A 19,318-nucleotide genomic window follows, 5' to 3' on the forward strand; every position below is an offset into this window, starting at 1 on the left:
ATTCTTTTATTATAGCGCGCGTCATTTTCTCCATTCCTAAGCATCAGCGGCAACCTTCTTTATCTCAGCTCTGGTAAGTCCTACGACAATGAGACAAAATCTGTGATGTTAAGCATATTATAGGCTACAATTATATTTGTGTATAATATCATCAATATTATTACTTCATAATAGATTTTAAGGCCAAAGTTGTGTATCCTAATCACTCAAAATGTCATTTTTGGACATTCTTTTTAGGGGGAAGGAAGTTTGTTTAACACTTGATTTTTTTGTGCAAGTACCTGTGTACCAATAGTGCGTGTCAAAATTATTTGAAGCTTGAAACTTTAATCCTTCTTTTGCTACAGGGTCATAAACATGTGCTTTTCGTTAAAAAAAATTCCAAGTTGAGGGTTAAATATCTCTGATGAGCAGTTGTTTAAAAAACTGAAATTTGTACACAATACAGTACTCCATGATAAGCAACTTCAGTAAAAAAAAATGAGTTTGAGATTCAATTGGTTTAAGAGATACAAAACTCGCGAAAAATTCAATATTTTCCATTAAATATGATATGCATAATTTAATTTCTTATTAACATTTTGTGTTAAAATTCTGCAAACTATAATTTGGAATGTCAATCAACAACAACATTACAATCCGAAATAGCTCTGCAATAAAGTATATATACGAGGGCATGCTGAAAATTAAAGCTTCCTATGTTTTTATTGTTTTTGTTACCTTGTAAACGCATTTTGGATTTTGAGCAACCATACATTGCATTTATAAGACTTTCCTACTTCTCCATGGAAGGTTTCAAACTTCTATCACCAGGGGGTGCTGAACTATAGCAAGGAAAATGGCAGCATGTAACCATGCAACGTCGGTGGAGCACCTGAAGTAGCGTGCCGTGATAGTTTTTCTAACCGCAGAAAATATGCTACAAATTGACATTCATCCAAGAGTGAAGGCATTTTATGGGAATCAATGCGTAGACAATACTGTGCTATATTGGGCTGTTCATGTTCGTAAAGAAACCCCCAGCTGAACACGATTCCAATGACCTCCATAAGGGAGAATTTACACCGAAGAAACATGCAACATGCGACACGAGTGTTTCACACCGAAGAGACAAGATGCAAGCGACACTTGGTTTCTTTGCTCAGCTTGCATGACGGTACCGATATAATTGCATTAATCAGTTTATTAGTCACCCGAAAATAACGTAACAAGAGACATTGTTACATGTAAACTGCGTTGTAAAATTTGTGCAAGTTATCGAAACTTGGGAGAGCCATGTTGTGCACGAGAAAACTGAGAAATAATATGCACTGAAATCAAACTGTATACGCTAGACTTTTCAGCCTGAATCAAGCGAATACCTAAACACTAGAGAAATGGTTCTCAACCTTCTTGAAACCATGTCACGATAATCTTTTTAAGTCAATGCCCTTAGACGAAGAATTTTCCTCGTAAATCTTTACAGTATTGAAGATTTTATGCATGAATTAACATGTACCTATGAAATTAAATATTGATAAATTCTAGCATAATCATAAGAGTAATAATAGTTTGATTACATGTATATATTTGTTGACAAATATAAAAATATGGAAGACAAAGTGGTAACGTCGTCTCCTTGTAATTAAGTGATCCCGGGTTCGATAACCGGGGAGGCACCGGGCAGATCCAGTTCTGATTAGTCTTTTTGTGCATAAAATGGACTTAAAAAACGAAAACTCACAACTCAAATATGATATTGGGATTATGATAGTTGTCAACCAGTTTCAGCAGAACATTTCACAGCTCAGTATAGTTGATACGAGGGCACGGTATCGGGTCGCGGCCCGGTGGTTGAAAAACAATGCACTAGAGTACTTTACCATGTTAACTAATATAGTTTGGACTAAAGTGCCTCCATAAGCTGACTTTTTCAAATAAAAGCAGTCAGGTAAATGGCCAAAACAAGGCCTCTTTTCACGATGTTGAAGGCAAATTAGTCGATAGATAACTGCATCAAAAAACTTGATAAAGCTAAATGAACGTTGTGTTTAAATCTTAAAACATTGTACATATCGATACTTTATTATATCAATAAATTATAGGTTCAAACATAATGCCGGTTAGGCTCTGTTCTAGAGTCTAAATACAGCTCTTTGGAATGAAGCATTCGCTGCGCATGTGCGAACATGAAACTGAAGCAACACAATGCACGGTATTGAGAAAAAGGTACAGTCTGAGAGGCACATAAGCGACACGCGACACGTGCATCTTGCCGTGTCTCTTTGGTTCGAAATGTTGCATTGATTACTGAGTGTTGGCTTCCAAGCGACACATGTTTCGTGTTGCGTGTTTCTTCGGTGTGAATTCTCCCAAAGTTGCAGTACGCTGCCTTCTTCTCCATTCTCTCACATACGCTGAGATTTCTTCAGCTGTACAGGGATTTACAACTTGGACAAGGACGATACACTACCAAGTCTTGTCTTGATACCAGCGATTGAAGTGTAAATTCTTAGCTAGAGGGATGTTTGGTCAAGCCTTGGTGCTAGTTGAGGCGATGTGCCTAAGGTTTAACATGGTGACAATGACAGCTGGGTGGTACCAACCCATCCCCCTCATTTCGAGCACTACTTGATACTATCCCTATTCACTTTGACTAGCGATTAGGATAAAGTTTTCTATTCCATTGTTCTAGTGAATGCTGGGATGATGCCTTAAACCTTCCATCATTACATCAAGAGTTGTAAATTGGATACAACAATCATTCTATTGTGTACACCCAACGGCCAGAAAAAAAAAAGGCAAATTTATTGTGAATCGCCATTTTCATTGTGTTTTCCACACTCTGATGATATTGAAATATAAACGTCTGTAGGTAGAGGCCACAACCTGCTTCAAAGCAACATAATTCCATTCCTTTAAAAGCACAGGACGCAGAATAAAAAAATAAAAATAGCGATTGACAATTTTCCTTGGCTGTACAAAACGTTTTAAAAAGGGAGCAAATATTACACACAGTGTGTGGTGTCCCATCAAAAATTAAATCATAATTTTGTCCTGAAATTTTACTTTTGACTAAATTTTCTTGCACCTGGTAACCATGCTGGTGGACCAGATTTCTCATGACACCAATACAGTTGGGTATAGAGTAATATTATCTGCAGAATAGAGATGACAACCGTAACATACCTCACAACTCATGGCATGAGAACAGCAAGTTACTTGGTATTATATAATAAGATCTTTGCAGACAGCAGTAAAAACATGCCTCCGAATGAGGGGCCTGGGGAGGAAAATTGTAAGGTATGACTAAACGAAAGGGGGGAGCACCCTTTAACAATTTGCTGTTGAGCTGCATACTGTAAAAGAAAACAAACAAACAAATAAAATATCTTGAAAGATACATATCTTTTTATCAAAGAAAGTTTGCCTGGGATTGAAGACAGTCTTGGAAAGACCAATCGGACAAGGTCCAGAATGTAGGGTGGGTGGTCAAACACTTACCAAGGAAGCCACTGTAGCAGAGCATTTGTGCTTGCATCTACGTGGGAATGTGTCTTTTTCTTCTTCTTTTTTAATGAAACAGAATCATATTTTTCCACAGTTTACATACATTTTTGCAGTTATTGTAGTTCCTGGTCTCATAAAATGGATCAGCAGCATTCATCATCAGACAGCAAATGGTCCAAGACAAATAAAGAGCTAATTCTGATTTAATTGAAGAAGGGTTAAAAGAACTTGTCCAACGACTTGCATCACACAACAATGAGAATGAACCATAATTACATGGAACTGATGAAGGGATCTAAAACCTTGAACATTTAGTGGTAAGATCATGAGGCAACCACTCCTCTGAGTACAGAGGAAGTCAAGTAATGTTACCATATTTCATGTTTGTCTATCCAGGACAAAAATCGGGAACATGCAGGTATTCTGAACTTTTACATGAATAAAAAACACTCCTTCCAACAACCTGTATTTATTAAAGAATAAGGCAATACATACAAAAAATAGTTATGCTCGAAATTGCTATACAAAGATATATCAACAAATATAACTTTAGATTTTATTCATGGCAATTCCTTATTGATACAACAGCTTCAGTCATCACAATGTAGAAAAATAGGCTGGAAAAATGCAACAGTACCAGCTCTTTCTTAAGAAAAAGCAAAATGGGAAATATAACAATTACACACATACACACACACCAATAACAAATATATGCTTATACTGTAGTCTTGTTCAGTTCAGCTTAAGCATAACCATGAATTATCTGACAACACATTGAAGGCTCTGTACACCCAGACGTTGAAAGTTTTGGGGAAAGTTGGTATAGATATTAAGGTAATTTCTTGGAAGATGTGGCATAAAAATGTGTTGCTTCTTTTCATTGGGAGAGTTTCTGTAATGGTGTTGGCAACACTTATTGTCATTCGCATCACCAATGTATGCCATTTACAGAAATGCATCGCTAAATCAGAGCTCAACGTGCTGTAGTTGTGAGTGTGTTTAATAAAAATGGTGACTCTGTTTTTGCTGCAAGATGAGAACATCGACGTTATTTTAAATGTTTTAATCTTGAAAGGCATGATGCCATTCCATCGACCAATGCAATCAGGATGTGGGTGAAGAACTTTGAAGCTACAGGAACGGCAATGAAATGCATTGAAGCGGAAACAGACGGGTTTCAGATGTTGGAACATGCCATGAACGATTTATGTTGCTGATCGTCTTAGTGTCAACAATTAAATGGTGGTCACTTGTAGAATGTAATTTTCAAAACGCGAACTTGACTGTGCATACTTTGTGTAAGGATGTAGTTTTGTATCTTTTTAAAAATAAAACGTAGCATTAGTTTCGTTGCATTTAAAAAAGCCCATTTTTATGCCACACCCTTAACATCCAGGCAAAACTTAACCCATACTACAACACTTAAGTTGTTTATAATTTATATAATACTTAGTACAAGATACTGTATATGTATTCATGTTTTCACTAACAGCCAGCTAAATAGAAGCTGGTGCACTTAATAGCACCAGGTAGAATTTTTCTTTTACTTCTAAGACCTGATAAAAGACTTTGGGAGGACAATCCACCAAAATGATGCCTCAATGCAAGAAATATTTTTTTTTCTAATTATGAAACCATTGTTATTTACTAAAGATGGACCAATTAATCTGTGCTCTTATATGTTTATCAGATAAGTTGCTAATAATTATCCTGGTATGATACTCCCCTTTAAACCAACTGATATGTCTGTCTTCACTGCATTAGAAGAGCTGTCAAATGAAAACATATATTTTTCTCTCACAGATCTGTGCAAGGAGGATTGCACAAATTTGCTATTTTTATTCAGACAATCGTTGTTCACTATGTATCTTTTCCAGTGCAGATTAAGCATGAATGTAACATATCTAGCTTTGAGAAAATCTTTCCACCCATTTGTCCACGAAATGATGTCTCTGCGAGACATTCTCCTCCATTCTTAAACTTACTGGAATGGTAGTCATGCATAGCGATACATAATATTCATTTGTCTAAAAATTCTGTATTCTTTTCAGAGTAAGAAACACTACTCTGCACTGGTGTAAGTCATAGTGGAGCAGACATCTTTAAAATGGCAAAATTATATTTTGCAGCTCGTTTGAGCAGTGCTACAGCCTTCCAGATATTTTGTAAATAATATATGATGCCCCACGTAAAATATGAACACTGTGTGCATATTGTTATCAATTTATGTGATCATTCATTTTCACTATTATTGTATCGAACATCCGCACATCACCAAGTCCAAGTCTGTTTCACAGTGAAGCCAAACAAAGGTCATTTGCTTTGCCCCTTTTGTGCACCCATAAAAGGGGATGGCTATATTTGTCCACTTTCACTTCCGAAACCCCTAGTCCTTTGTCCTCCAATCTCAAAAATTTCCATTCTACCTGAACCTACCTTCTCCTGTCACGTCACCCAATAGGAACTGAACCTTTCACATTCCACACCGAACTGTGAATTTTGGCAGGCAGTTAATTCAGTTTGTGTCAAGAAGTTGTACCGAAAAATCTATGTTAACAAGTTGTGCAAAAAAAAAGATCAGTGTCCGTTAGTGCTCAAGAGTATTGCATTTAACATTTATGTTATGATGAACGGAATAGTTTCCGTTACGAGATAAACATACATCCTTTTACATATAAAAGTATACATGTAACAAGTTAGGTGAGAAGGAAGTGTCTCTCCACGTCACCTCCCTGCCGAGAGTGAAAAACTCAAACTTGTCCGCGGTTCGTGCCATGACTCGCAAATTGCAGAAGGGAGAGATTGATAGGTGTGAACTGAGACGTGTGCTCCCTAGGCTTGATGCATGTGTAGGGGTCGTTGCATCGTTGCAGTGCATTTGACACCCCCAAGAAGCAGCAGATTGTGTAACAGGGCCAGTGGGAGAAGCTTCCCCACCGCTGTGGTCGGTATCAAGGACACTTGCGAAAGTGCCTGCAGGGGAGAGGCAGGTTCCCTCACGGACGATAATGGATGCATTACTGACAGCACATCGAAGTAAGTGTGACCGAAATCGAAAGAAAGTGGTGGATTTGACATCCTCACACAATAGGCATATATAAATATATAAATATACCCATAATTACACTTTAACATTCAGAATTCATATATAATTTCCCACACAACCCCCTCCTTTTCTATCATTTCAGTAACATTTTACATTTGTTTATGTGTACTGTGCAGGAATGACCGGGCATCGAACCCTGGATGGCTTGGTTCCCATCTGCCTGTTTTTCAACGAATGGGCACAACTGTACAGTCTGCTCTATAAATTGTTGTCATGCTTTTAAGCTTATCATTTGACTCACCCTTGTATATAAAAAGTAAGGTGGACAATACAAACATCCTAAAAATAATTTCAGCATTTGAGCATATTTTTTTATAATCTCACAACATATCATTAAACAATAATCCTTACAAAATACTACATGTAGAAACAATATGTATAACTATAAAGGTAACATACTTTCTTTTTTGCAAAAATTGCTAACTCAATAACTCTGTACATATACCATTCACCTGGAAACATAATCATGGAAATATTCGGCAGTTCATTGTCTGTTTCTTTAAAGCTAATATGACACTAATTGAATTGTCTGCTTAATAGAAAATCAAGTCAACATTAACAATTTAAAGCTGCAGTATATGCATCAGAAACTACCAATGTAGTAACATTAGAGAGAGGGAAAATTGAATTTCTTTTCCTCCCAGCAATTAGAAGAAAATAATTAAACAAATAATTGTAAATTTATATATAAAAAAAAAATCTTTCAGAATAAACACATACTCTTTTAACATGTTAACTGTTTCTTCATGCTGCAGTTCCGATCTCCCCTGGGTATTTTATTATACAAAAATTAATATTTCTCAGAGAATATTTGCTTTGCATAGCACTATATACTACTACTAAAATGATTCAAAAGTTCTCTGACACTTACAACATTCTCATTATGTCTTATTACAGGTGTCTCGATATAACAAGAACAAGCAGCAAGATCGAGAAAGGGGTTAATAAGATTTTGGCTGTTATGGTGGATTCAACAATTATTAGAAGATAGGCCAAGATGATAGTGGCACCATTTATTCCCATGAATGAACAATTGTATGTTTTCCTTAATAAAAAAAATGATTTTCTAAGAGTCCGAGAACTTTGGAATCAGTGTAATACTTCAAGAGCTAGTGTATTATTTAAAATATGGAGTACAAAAAAAAAAGTTTACTAATTTTTTTTCATATGGTGTTCATATTAGCAAAGAAACACACACACACACACACACACAGAGCATTTTTTACAGTCTTGACACTGGTATAAGGTCTTTCACGTCATTGTCATTCAAAATGTCAGCCATGCTGAATGAATTAAATTTTCTCGCAAAAAAAAAAAGTGATACATACTTTGCTTGAAGTATTCAAGTGTTTGAAAAAAATGGACAATAGATGAACATAGTTTTCTAACATATATTCTATCCCAGTACCAACTAATTGAGAAAATATAAACTATTATGATGGAGCTATTATTAGCTTCCTATTTAAGTTGCAAAAACATTGAACATGAGATGGTCCATCCTACACATTAAAATGCCCTACCCATTTGACAACAAACCATTACAAATATATTATTTCAAAGGGAAAAAAATGCCACATGCATCATATTAAAAATGTCAAACCTGATAAAATTTAACATGGATGGCTTTCCTTCTGTGTGACTGATTAAGTACATTACATCAAAAATAACCTGAGACTAACTAATTCAGCCAAAGTATTGAGAAACATGTATACATACAAAATACAGAAGCATTTTATAATTTTTCTACGAGCAAATTTGGGAACACATTGAAAACAAAATAATATCATAACATGGAAAAAATTATATCTAAAAATAAAAAAAATAGTTATTTCAGTCTTGAAGTTACACAGAAAGAATTGTTTTTCATTTTTGAAATTTTACTCCATCCAAGGCAAACTATGACTTACGTCAAATTATACCATGAGACTAATCTTTCAACCTACAAATATTTTTGAACCCTTCTAACTGAATCGTTCAAGAAAAAACCCTGATTCCTTTAAAAATGCTATATGCATCAATCAACCGGTGTTTTGGGAGTTCATTGTATTACTGTAAAACATGTTACTGTAGAATGTTTTTTTTATGAATCAAAATAAATCTGATTTCCAAATTCAAGAACTGACTTCAATGAAAATATATTGGGATCTTATGCAGACTCTTTAACATAAAAATCAACAAACACTGGAAACAAATACATCAAATTCGTATTTTCTTTTTTCAATATTTTGCATTGTTTTTTAATGCAATATGACATTCTGAAGCGAGAGTAGATACACTACTCTTTCAATATAAATGATAATCCCAAAGACTGAGTTCTGATATAAATATTTTTAGATATGGAAATATATCCTAGGTTTTTCTAGAATTTTCTACTGAGAAGAATTTGTGAGCAAAGTAGTTCATGATCCATCAATTTTCCCTATTTCTTTCTAATCCATGTCTAATCTCTGTAATGTAACAGCTAATAAAGTATCAAACTTCAAATCATAACAAAGGAAAATGAAAAGTTGGATTTTGCTCATTTTTCATCCTAAAGAAATTTTTCCACTTCCAGCAATCTCAATGGCAAGAAAGTTCAATATTTCAGGGGATTTCATTATCTCTTGTGCCTTGTACATCCATTCTAGAAATGGTGTCTGAAACAGAAACCAATAGTAGTGAAAGTCAACACTAACCCCTTAAAACATAAACCCTTGTACATTGTGCAAGAAAAGATGTACATTTCATGACAGACATCCAAGATAATTATGTGAAAATGGTTAACACACACAGCACGTGTAGTTACAAAGTTATGAAAATTCACTTATCACTAAATACTGTCATTAGTAAGTGCTGTAGCTACCGAAGTATCCCAGATAATTCACTAGTTTACAAATAATACAAGAAAATAGCAATTACAGCACTCAATTAATTCAACTTCACTTTCTAGTAAACAAATTATAACCCATATGCTCCCCATCTAAAATTGACATTAATTTCCATTAGATCATAACTAACCTTACATTTTTTAAATATTAAAAATATGAGGTATAAAAATTCAAAATAAATCTCTATAGAAGGTTAACATTTTTATTCCCAACCATAATGTTGTTAATTACTGTAGAGCCAAGAAGCTGTAGTGTCCACGATGATTGTGGGAGATCATATCCTTCGGACATATCCTGTTATGATTTTGGCAATAAAACTATAACATTTTTTTCACCACTAATAATAATAATAATAATCTTAAAGCATTTGATTCAAGATATTGCAAAAATCTGGCTGAAAATTTTCCTCGATTTCCATGCAAAAAGAAACGGTAACTACAAACATAACTCTTCATTTTGTTACTAGTTACTTAAGCATGTATCTACTACTTCCAAAGATATTTGTTCAACTACAGTTTGCTGTTCAACAACAGTCTGCAAGCACAATAATATACAACTGGCCATGATTCACAGCTAAGTCAACTGATACAAACAAAACGATTCTATATCTGCAAAAAAAAAGTATGTGTAGAGACGACGGCTTGTTATTAGGGCTTGGGCAGACATGGACCTATTTCAGCAATTATATTTTCGTAAATGACTCCTGGACAGTGGATCCATTCTAATATTCTAAATTCTGAATAGAATTCCTCCAAGACCTATGGCTGTCTAAATATTTCCAACAGAAAATAGGTTTATGGCACTACAAGGCTAGAGAAGTTCTAAAGAGATGCAGTCACAGTATCAGCATGGTACTTCCAAACAAGACATACATGTATTTCAAGAAGGCATTGCTGGATACGCTCACGGCCATACAGCTCATTAATGGTATGCACGGACTGTGGTTGCACGGTTGATTTCTAGTTATACGAGAAAACATTTGGCAAAAGTAGTTTTAAATTAAAACCAACAATATGGCAAGGATCTGAACCAATAGGATGGGCTCCTACCAGGTACTCTGGATTACAGTGTGACAATAATAACTACTATGCTAAAGGGGAGACTAAAGCCGTCTGTACACGATTCAATTGTCATTGAAACAGAGCATTTGCGACAACAAAATCAATAATTGAAAATTTGAAAGATCTGAAATTGCACCCGTACACGAGCAAATGAAATGTTTGACAATTTCACATATTACCGAAAGGTGGTAGCAGCTATGGCAAGAAAAAGAAATAAACAGATTAGCAATTAGCTGTAACAATGATATTTTTTCCCAAAGGAAGATATATATATATATGGTATATCAGAAACTCGAAACAAGTGTATTTTCTTGGTATTATAGTATAAATGTAATCTGAGACATCAAAGAAACTATAACATAATGAACTAAAATAATTTCATAAAATCTCATTTCCACAGATATATAGGTTTTTAACATTTTTTTTATTTTTGTTTATGTAAACTGCAATTTAAGTTCTACACAGAATATTACATTTTACAGTTAGTTGTCAAATATATATTATCACATCATTCGCTGTGCAGAAATATACTTTATTTTGAGATAAAATAAATACAGACAAGAATGTTCCACTGTTACTCCTTCCCTTTCTCGCAAGCCTCAGCCACAGTTTACTAAACTTTCCACGTTGCTTTCTCTTCACCACAGAATAGAAAGCATTCTGTACCTTGATGCTTTTTTCGATAATCGATTTCAATACTACATGCTCTGATTGGTCGATAATCAGTTACAAAAAACTTTATTTAGAACAGTTTGTAATTAGAAATTCTTAGATGGTAAGCGTGGATGACATGCTCTGGTGTAATTTTCTTTAAGCATGGAATACGATGTGATTTTCAGGTTTCATTTGATCATGTACGGTGTAACGAACCTGAGAGTTTAAGATTTTATATATGTAAGAAGTTAAGATTTTTAAAATGTTTGTTACTTCAAATAATGTTCAAGTTGTCACAGATAATTATAGTTAGACTCATACAGTTGTAGTTGGAACTTTTATATATGTTTATAAATACGTCAAAATCTGTTCGTGTTGACGTCACTTTCTAATCTCAGCCGAGGAAGTGAACCCACCTAAATGTTCCTCACCTGACGACAGACTGAGTTTGAGAAACAGGTGAAGGTGAAAAATAATAAGAACTTGGAAACAGAGAGAATTGAAGTATAGATTTTGGGTTTTTCGAGTTTTCTTCTTGCCGATAAGTTGAAAGTAAACAATTAATGATATAATTTGACTTTCGTTATAATGTGAGTGAATTGATCAACGTTAGTATTGAATGTTCTAGTGTTTTATTGGTAAGTGATTAGGAAATATAAGCTATTATAAAAACTGCATTTTAACATTGACAAAAAGTGTTATTTCTTTTCTACCCAGCAAGCCCTGATGAGTGATAAAAGCGTCTCATGTTCCCGAGAAAAGTAGCAGCGGACTAACTTTGGAATGACTGGTGTACAACCGGGGGGACGTTGCAATGGATAGCTTAACCATGAACAGCAAAGAATCTGAACCAATAGATTACAATGTGACAATATTGCTAGCACTATGACACTATGCTAGCAGAAAGACTAACTCTTTTCATTAAATAAGGGTCTGACAAAGGAGGCAAGATGTTAAAAAAGTGTTAGTTGAGGATACAGGTTAAAGGTTAAGGTCAAAAACACTTACTGAAGAACCCGCATTGTAAGTAAGGAGTAACAGTGGAACATTCAGTAAGTGTTTTTTACCATAACCTTTAACCTGCATCCTCAACTAACACTTTTTTAATGTGACACCATATTTGGTGCCTAAGAAATACGCATAAACCGAAAGAAGGAGGCAGTTTAGACCTCTGAAACGTTGTTTTGACTGACCAATCGTACACACACACGTAAGTAATTGATCTTAGATCTTTTTTAAAGTTCTTCATTATTTAGCTGTAATATGCACATCACAATATGTTGTCATGGAAGAAAGTAATAACAAGTTAACAGAAATTACAATATACCCTTTAGCAAAGGCAGACAATTCTCATACGCAAAGAAAACACTACAAAAGTCATCAAGTTTAACTCTTTACACAGCAGTCTACTTTTTTGTCATTTTTAAAACATCTATCAAATTCTTGGTCTATAGAGAATGCATACATTCTTACCTGTAAGTGGAATGTTTACTGCTTTTGAGGTGGTGCAGTTTTCCCTGTATTCCCGGATTTTGTGGCTTTTGAGTCGCTCTGCTTTACCCTCGCCAGGTAGGTGTTGTAAGGCGACCCAAGGTAGTAATAACCATCGAATGCTACCATCTCACTGATCGATGATATGGAACCATCTGTACAGTGCAAAACATCGGTAACACGGCCAGATGTATCAGCCTCTATGACGGTTACCCCATGGAATAATAGGGGAGTAATTGATTCGAAATGCCCCAGCTGAAAAAAAAAGCACAAAAAAATCTTGAATAAGTCACTTATTTGCATTCAGGTGTGTGGTTTCTTTCCTCTTTTAGTCGAGGAAAGTTATACAATTTTTTGGCCATCTGAGGAACTCATTGATTGATTGATTTGTTGTTTTAAGTCCACTTTATGCACAGAAATGCTAATCGGGACTGGATCTACAGTTTAAAGTGGAATCCGAACCACTAATGTGCCTCCACCGAGGAACTAATTGCAACAGAAACTACACCAAATGCCTCTGTAGTAAAAAAAAAAAATGTGAGGAATCCGATTTTGAAGAGTCTACAGGCAGGAAACAAAAAAAAAAAAAACATCTGGAGGAAATTATGAGCTATGAATTTGATCCGGTGACTTTAGGACATAAATTACATAGTTTGTTACATACTTGCTGTTATTTGTGTCGAAGCTTTCTAATTCAATTAAGATTTACAAACAAAAATCAAAATTTAGCAAATTTTCTGCTCTTTCATTTTGGTTACCTCCACTTTTTGTGTATGATGCACAGTTTTCGAGATATTATATTTCTTATTTTCAAGGCAAATTTTTGGGCACCATTTTTTTTAATTTTTTTTCAATATGGTGGCGAACCTACATGTCAAAGAGTAGTAGACTCTTGAAAATCAGATTCCTCACATTATTGTTTTACTACAGAGGCATTTGGTTTCATTTCTGTTGCCCAGACAACCAAGGCCGTATCAAGGTTTGTGGAGGGCTCTGGGCAAAATGTTTTGTGGGGGGGGGGGGGGGGGGCACATTTTTTTAAAATATTTTCTACTAGGAGCTTTATTAGCTTAATATGTTAACCACCGATTTTCAGCAGTTGAAATGGTAGACCTTATTTTAGAATAAGTAGTCATTCTCAATCAAACATATCACAGATAGGTTTGCAGGGAAAATAGCGTAGTAAAAAAAATTACAGGATGAAAATTGTAGCGCTATAGCAGCAGTAAAATTCTGCGTCTAAATGTCTACAGTATATTATGAAGAGTGAACACCGTAACTCCAATATATAGTAAATACTAAGGGGGTTCACACGGAAACAGAGAACTGAGCAGTAGACTGTACTTACGTACATAACTTATTATAAATTATATTATTTACAATTAAGAGTAAATATGTCACTACATATGCATGGTCCATCTACTGGACAATTACCGACAAGTTCATTGTGGAAATTGTAGTAACTACACTTTAATCAAGAGAATTCCCAAAGGTTTAACATTATAGTACACACATTTTTCTTTCCTTTTTCGCCGAAATTTTTTTTGGGTGGAGGCCCTTCAGTTTCCTTTTGGTGGGGGGCCCCGGGGCAATTGCCCCAGTTGCCAATAGGTTAATCCGGCCCTGCAGACAACATTATCTTTCCTTGACTATTTAACCCTCTCAATACATACAATGTTCAGACCCAAGAGCCAGCACCTTCCTATAGCTGTTGCAATAAATTCGTTGTGGGAGAGCCAGAGGAACAAAACTTCAAAAATGCAGTGTTCAGTTTTATGTATCTACTCACTTTTAAGACCTCTATTTGGAGTCAGATCAAATTCATCTCCAAAAACAGGATCAGTAAAATGGAGACAGGTTAGACTCCAATTTACTGCACAGGAGAAGAGATATGCTTTTCAAAGCAAGTACATATGTTAAAAAACTGAACACTGTAATTTTAGTTGCATTCCTCTGGTCACACATGATGAATTGTGGCACAAATCACATTGGGATATCACCATACATTACTGAAATACTCTGATGGCAACATCTGGAGTGGAAGTTAAAGGTTCAAATTACTGACTTAACTGACAAGAAAAATGCTAATTACCGACCAAATTAATTACAGCCAGAAGATAAATTAGTATTCTAAAAGTGAAATTGGGATTTAATTTAGAAAAATGTCTGGCATTAAGCATCAACATTGTCAGTCTTGACACCTTTTTATCAGACAGTGTCGTCTCATTATTGTACTACAATGTTTTCATTTGTACATAAAAAATTAATATTAATGCACTGGTGAGTGAAAATTGGACTTCATATACTTAATGAAATCATCCATTCAAGAAACAATCTCCTATTTTTATTTCTGTATACAAGATTTCTTATGAGATTCACATACAATGAATGTTCCTGCAATACTCTTGGTCCTAATATAGTAAATTGTTAGGCTTTTTCTTGCATTTTAAGTTTTTCACCTGTCAAATATTCCACCGCATTAAATAATAACCAGAAACTTCCGTAGATTTTTCAGTCAGCCCAACAATATTTTTATGTATTGCATTTATTTTGCATCCTTCTTATACTACATTTGGTTGATTGATTTATTCTACTTCACTTTTCTGCCACTTTTGACTAATCACAAAGATGAGGATGTATGGTGATAAGATGAATGGATGAAGGAACAATCGCACATAACAGATGACACACAGAGGATTATACTGGCGGAGAGTCCAGTCACCAGAGCTTCGCTTGGGCGAATCAAAACAATGACGATCTATAATGATTAAATGAAATTGATAGAAACACCTGCAAAGGAACACCTATCCTCAGAACCTTAGGTGGCCAAATCATGAGTTGACTTACTATGCTGGGTCACCAAGGTAACTAAAGCATATGATTTCATGATGGTTGAAGTAAATGAGGTTTAAGAATTACTTACGTGAAATTTCGTCTGGAGAGGAGACACCGAACCCTTATTGAATGAAGGCAGAGAGTCTTCGAAATTAATCGGAAATAACCATTAAATTGTACAATGCGAAAATATGAATTTTCACGTAAGTAAAGCATGAATTTGTATTTTTTGTTAATTTATGTTGCTTGTTGATTGATTTACTTTATATTACTTCACTTTTTGTGCCACTTTTGGCTAATTTGCGAAGATGAGGATGAGTGATACCATGAAATTGATGAATGGACACTCACAAACACCCATGCCTATGCCGGGATTCGAACCCGGGACCCCTTGCATCGTAGCGCAATGTGCTAACTTTTATGTTGCTTGTCTCTCACTTCTGACTATCCAGTATTTGGCAGTCTAAACATAAGCTAAGCTTAAAACATATACATACTCTGAGCTAAAGTTGAAAAATTAATAAGAAATCACTGTACTTACCCAATGATTCACTCGTTTCGAAACATAGTTCGGATACAGTGAATTAACATATTTGAAAGGTATCTTCAAAGAACAAATCAGCCTGGAAATGAACTTCCTGACCAGAGGGAATGGGCCTAGTAGATCAGGCAGACTAGGTTTCTCAGTAGATCTTGGGCTAACTATGCTGATATAGAAACCCCCCTTCCCATTGTAACTCAAATTGTCTGGGAATCCTGGGAGCCCGTCCATGAACACATCCCACGTACCCTTCTTTGGCCCTTTCAGGTAGTACCTGCAACGATGGATAATAGAAACTGCAGCTCAGACACTTGCCTGATAAGAACAACCCTGAAACACAGTCTAAACTAGTAGTCCCAACAACATAACCATAAGACAAATAACCTCTTCACCATAAATAGAATAAGCAAATAAAATATAATAAAACAGTGTCAGTAAATATATGTACTTCACATGGTGATGTAATGGCAGTCGCAATCTATTATCTGCGTGTGTGTGTGCCAGAGAGAGTGAGTTAACAATATAAATTACAATTTTACTTACTTTTTTAGTGAGTATGATACGTTTTTTTCAATTACAACGTTTCGAGAGATAACTTCTCTCTTCTTCAGGTTTTGTTGTTATAAGCAATTCATAAAGTCATAGCTTCATCGAGATATTTCTTCCATAGTCAACACGATCAAGGGTTAGGTGAAATGTGAGCGGGGAAAAAGTATAGTATAGGAAAATCGATTGCACACTGACAATTTACGTGCTTTAAAGCCATCGTTTACCTAAGTTAAAACCTATTAAATAAACTTATTTGTCCCCTCCTGTATAATTTTTTAAAAAACTGTAAAAACCTTTAATCTTTATCTTGACTGTTCTCTCTCTGTTGCTTTCTTTTCCTCCTCATTGGGGGGGGGGGGGGTGAAAAATTCTAAAAACCGTTCACTATTACACAGTCAAGTTGTCTGCAACAAGCTTCCCTTGCGAATGTGAAAGCAGTCGAACCGGGGCAAAAAAACGTAAGTAAAATTGTAATTTATACTGTTAATCTTGTGAGTAATTCGCACATAGTAAATATGAACGATAGTGAGTGAGCGATAAATATGGAAATCGTGACCATCAACATTTGTGCAACAAATGATTATTATAATGGGCTGTATTTTTCACATTTTCTGTCACTTTTTAACTCATCATGAAGATATAGCCAACGAAGGTTGTCTTCACAATGTGAGGTGTGAGAAAACAGTGCCAGAATGCTCCTAACAGGTTGGTGGAAGTTCTGAATGTCCTGATTGTCACTTGTCATTGACTGAACCTGTCTCCCAGAACGTTTGTAGTAATTGAGCAACTGTCACATGTGACACTGGATCTTGCTGGAGGTGCTGCTGATAAAAATCATTCGCAATGGCACCTGAACTTCTCTCCCCAGATAGCAGTAAGATCTCTGTGTGTTCCTCATGCGTTAGGAGCATTCTGGCACTGTTTTCTCACACCTGGAAAATGAGGCATTTGTTACAATCATGAAGTCATAACTTTTTCCTTATTAAAGATAGGTTGAAAAAATCTTCTAGCCTGATTTGATATATCACATCAACCATATTCCATTTAAATATTTTGAGTTGAATTCAATATGGCGGACATCTGCTTGGAACTACCAATATGGTTCCCCCTGGGACAAACCTGTTACTTCATGGCCAATTGTACCCAACCTAACTTTTTTACATTTTATAGGGAGTGTTAAGGGACTTTTGAGTCACCCTGTAGAATGCACATGTTATTTATTTCAAGACAACATCAAGTTAAATAAGAATTTATGAAATAATGGACAGATACCTAAATCATTTCTGAAAGTATGATTAACACTTCGTGCAATGATAATTTGCAGTAAAAATAATGGCCCAAATTCCTTTTGTTTTATTGCGATTTCATCATGCTACAAATGCAATTTTTACATGGTTCGATTTCGATGTACGTCTGTTAACACATACTGCAGAGTTTTAGCAATTACTTAAGGTTCTGTTCAATATATGCTTTCGTGGTTAGGTTTGGTTCCCTTAGCATTAAAATAAAGTCCCTAAATGCATTCTACTAAGGTTCCGATTTACTTCTACATTCATTCCCACGCTTCTACGATATTTACTGTCGCTTGTCGACGGAGAATATCTTGTCCATAAAAAGTGCATAAGGTAATTTTCAAGTTGTTTTTTTCAACATAAATAACTTTTTTCGAGTACAAACAATGCTCATTACTTTAAGGAAGGTTCAAATTTCGTGTGACAATGATTTCCAAAATTCTACGATAATTAGTCTTTGTGCTAGGAGAAATCATAAAACAATCAGAACCATTACCAAAATAATTACATAAAATCATATTGCTTTACTGAAGATTGACATATGTTATACATATATAATGTTTGTGTATATATAATGGTCTTTTGTGGTATCTGGTTACTTTTGTACTTGATACAGAGTCTGAAGAAGACCTTGCTAGAAGGTTGAAACGTTACGTTAGTTTATGTTTTTTTATAAAATAAATTACTGCCTTGGTCAGCATATTTTAGTTTTTCATAATCATGGAAACAAGGCTTAATGGTGTTATAATGGTGTTATTCTCTCTTCCTTTCTTTCTCCTCTTTTCATACATTTTTTTTCTTTACTGTATCATAACGTGCCATGCATCCTTATTGGTAGTCACCTGAAGATCACTAACGCTGTCAACAATCTACACAACAATTACATGTGTTAAAACCATACAAAATACTGTAAGGACTATTATATAATTAAACTTTATTCACCAGGAATGTTTGAAGTTTGTAGTGCAGGAAATTAAATTAAAAGATGTGAAGCTCAAGTTTTTGCACTGACGTGAAAACTAAATGAATGTCTCTTTCAATACAAAGTATCAAACAAGAATAGAAAGGAATCAAGGAAAAGAGAAATTAACTGGAAAAAACTTAATCATTCTAATATGCATATCATACGCAAGATTTTACCTTAGAACTCGTCCACGAACACACTCGTTAACCAAGACAAAATCTTCCTCGGGAGACAAAATTACTCCATTGGCAAAGTGAATCCAGTTAATCAGCACCACACTTGAATTAGATTTTGGGTCGTACTTCAACAGTCTACGGAAGAGAAAATTCAACATAAAAATTGATCAAGAATTGGAAAAGATTTGAAGCCAAAATATTCCAGTTTTACAATTGGAATTACTCTGGAATCTTATTCACAACAATCTTGTGTTTCCATGTGCAATTTTATATTATCTATTTTGAAAACTTTG

The 19,318-nt window shown here is 35.0% G+C and overlaps 1 protein-coding gene across 1 annotated transcript in view; it reads right to left on the reverse strand.

Moving 5' to 3' along the window:
* Positions 1-3,942: 3,942 nt before the first annotated feature.
* LOC146000273 (adipocyte plasma membrane-associated protein Hemomucin-like) overlaps positions 3,943-19,318 on the reverse strand; it is a 36,009-nt gene continuing 20,633 nt past the window's right edge. Inside the window, exons 6-9 of the mRNA XM_083137747.1 lie at positions 19,026-19,160; positions 16,045-16,318; positions 12,651-12,923; positions 3,943-9,231 (exon numbers count right to left, since the gene is read on the reverse strand). Coding sequence (XP_082993873.1) covers positions 12,666-12,923; positions 16,045-16,318; positions 19,026-19,160 — 667 coding nt within the window. The 3' untranslated portion in view covers positions 3,943-9,231; positions 12,651-12,665. The remainder of the gene's footprint in view (positions 9,232-12,650; positions 12,924-16,044; positions 16,319-19,025; positions 19,161-19,318) is intronic.

The sequence above is a fragment of the Lepisma saccharinum genome, chromosome 16 (assembly GCF_977018435.1).
Source record: "Lepisma saccharinum chromosome 16, izLepSacc3.1, whole genome shotgun sequence".
Classification (NCBI taxonomy): domain Eukaryota; kingdom Metazoa; phylum Arthropoda; class Insecta; order Zygentoma; family Lepismatidae; genus Lepisma; species Lepisma saccharinum.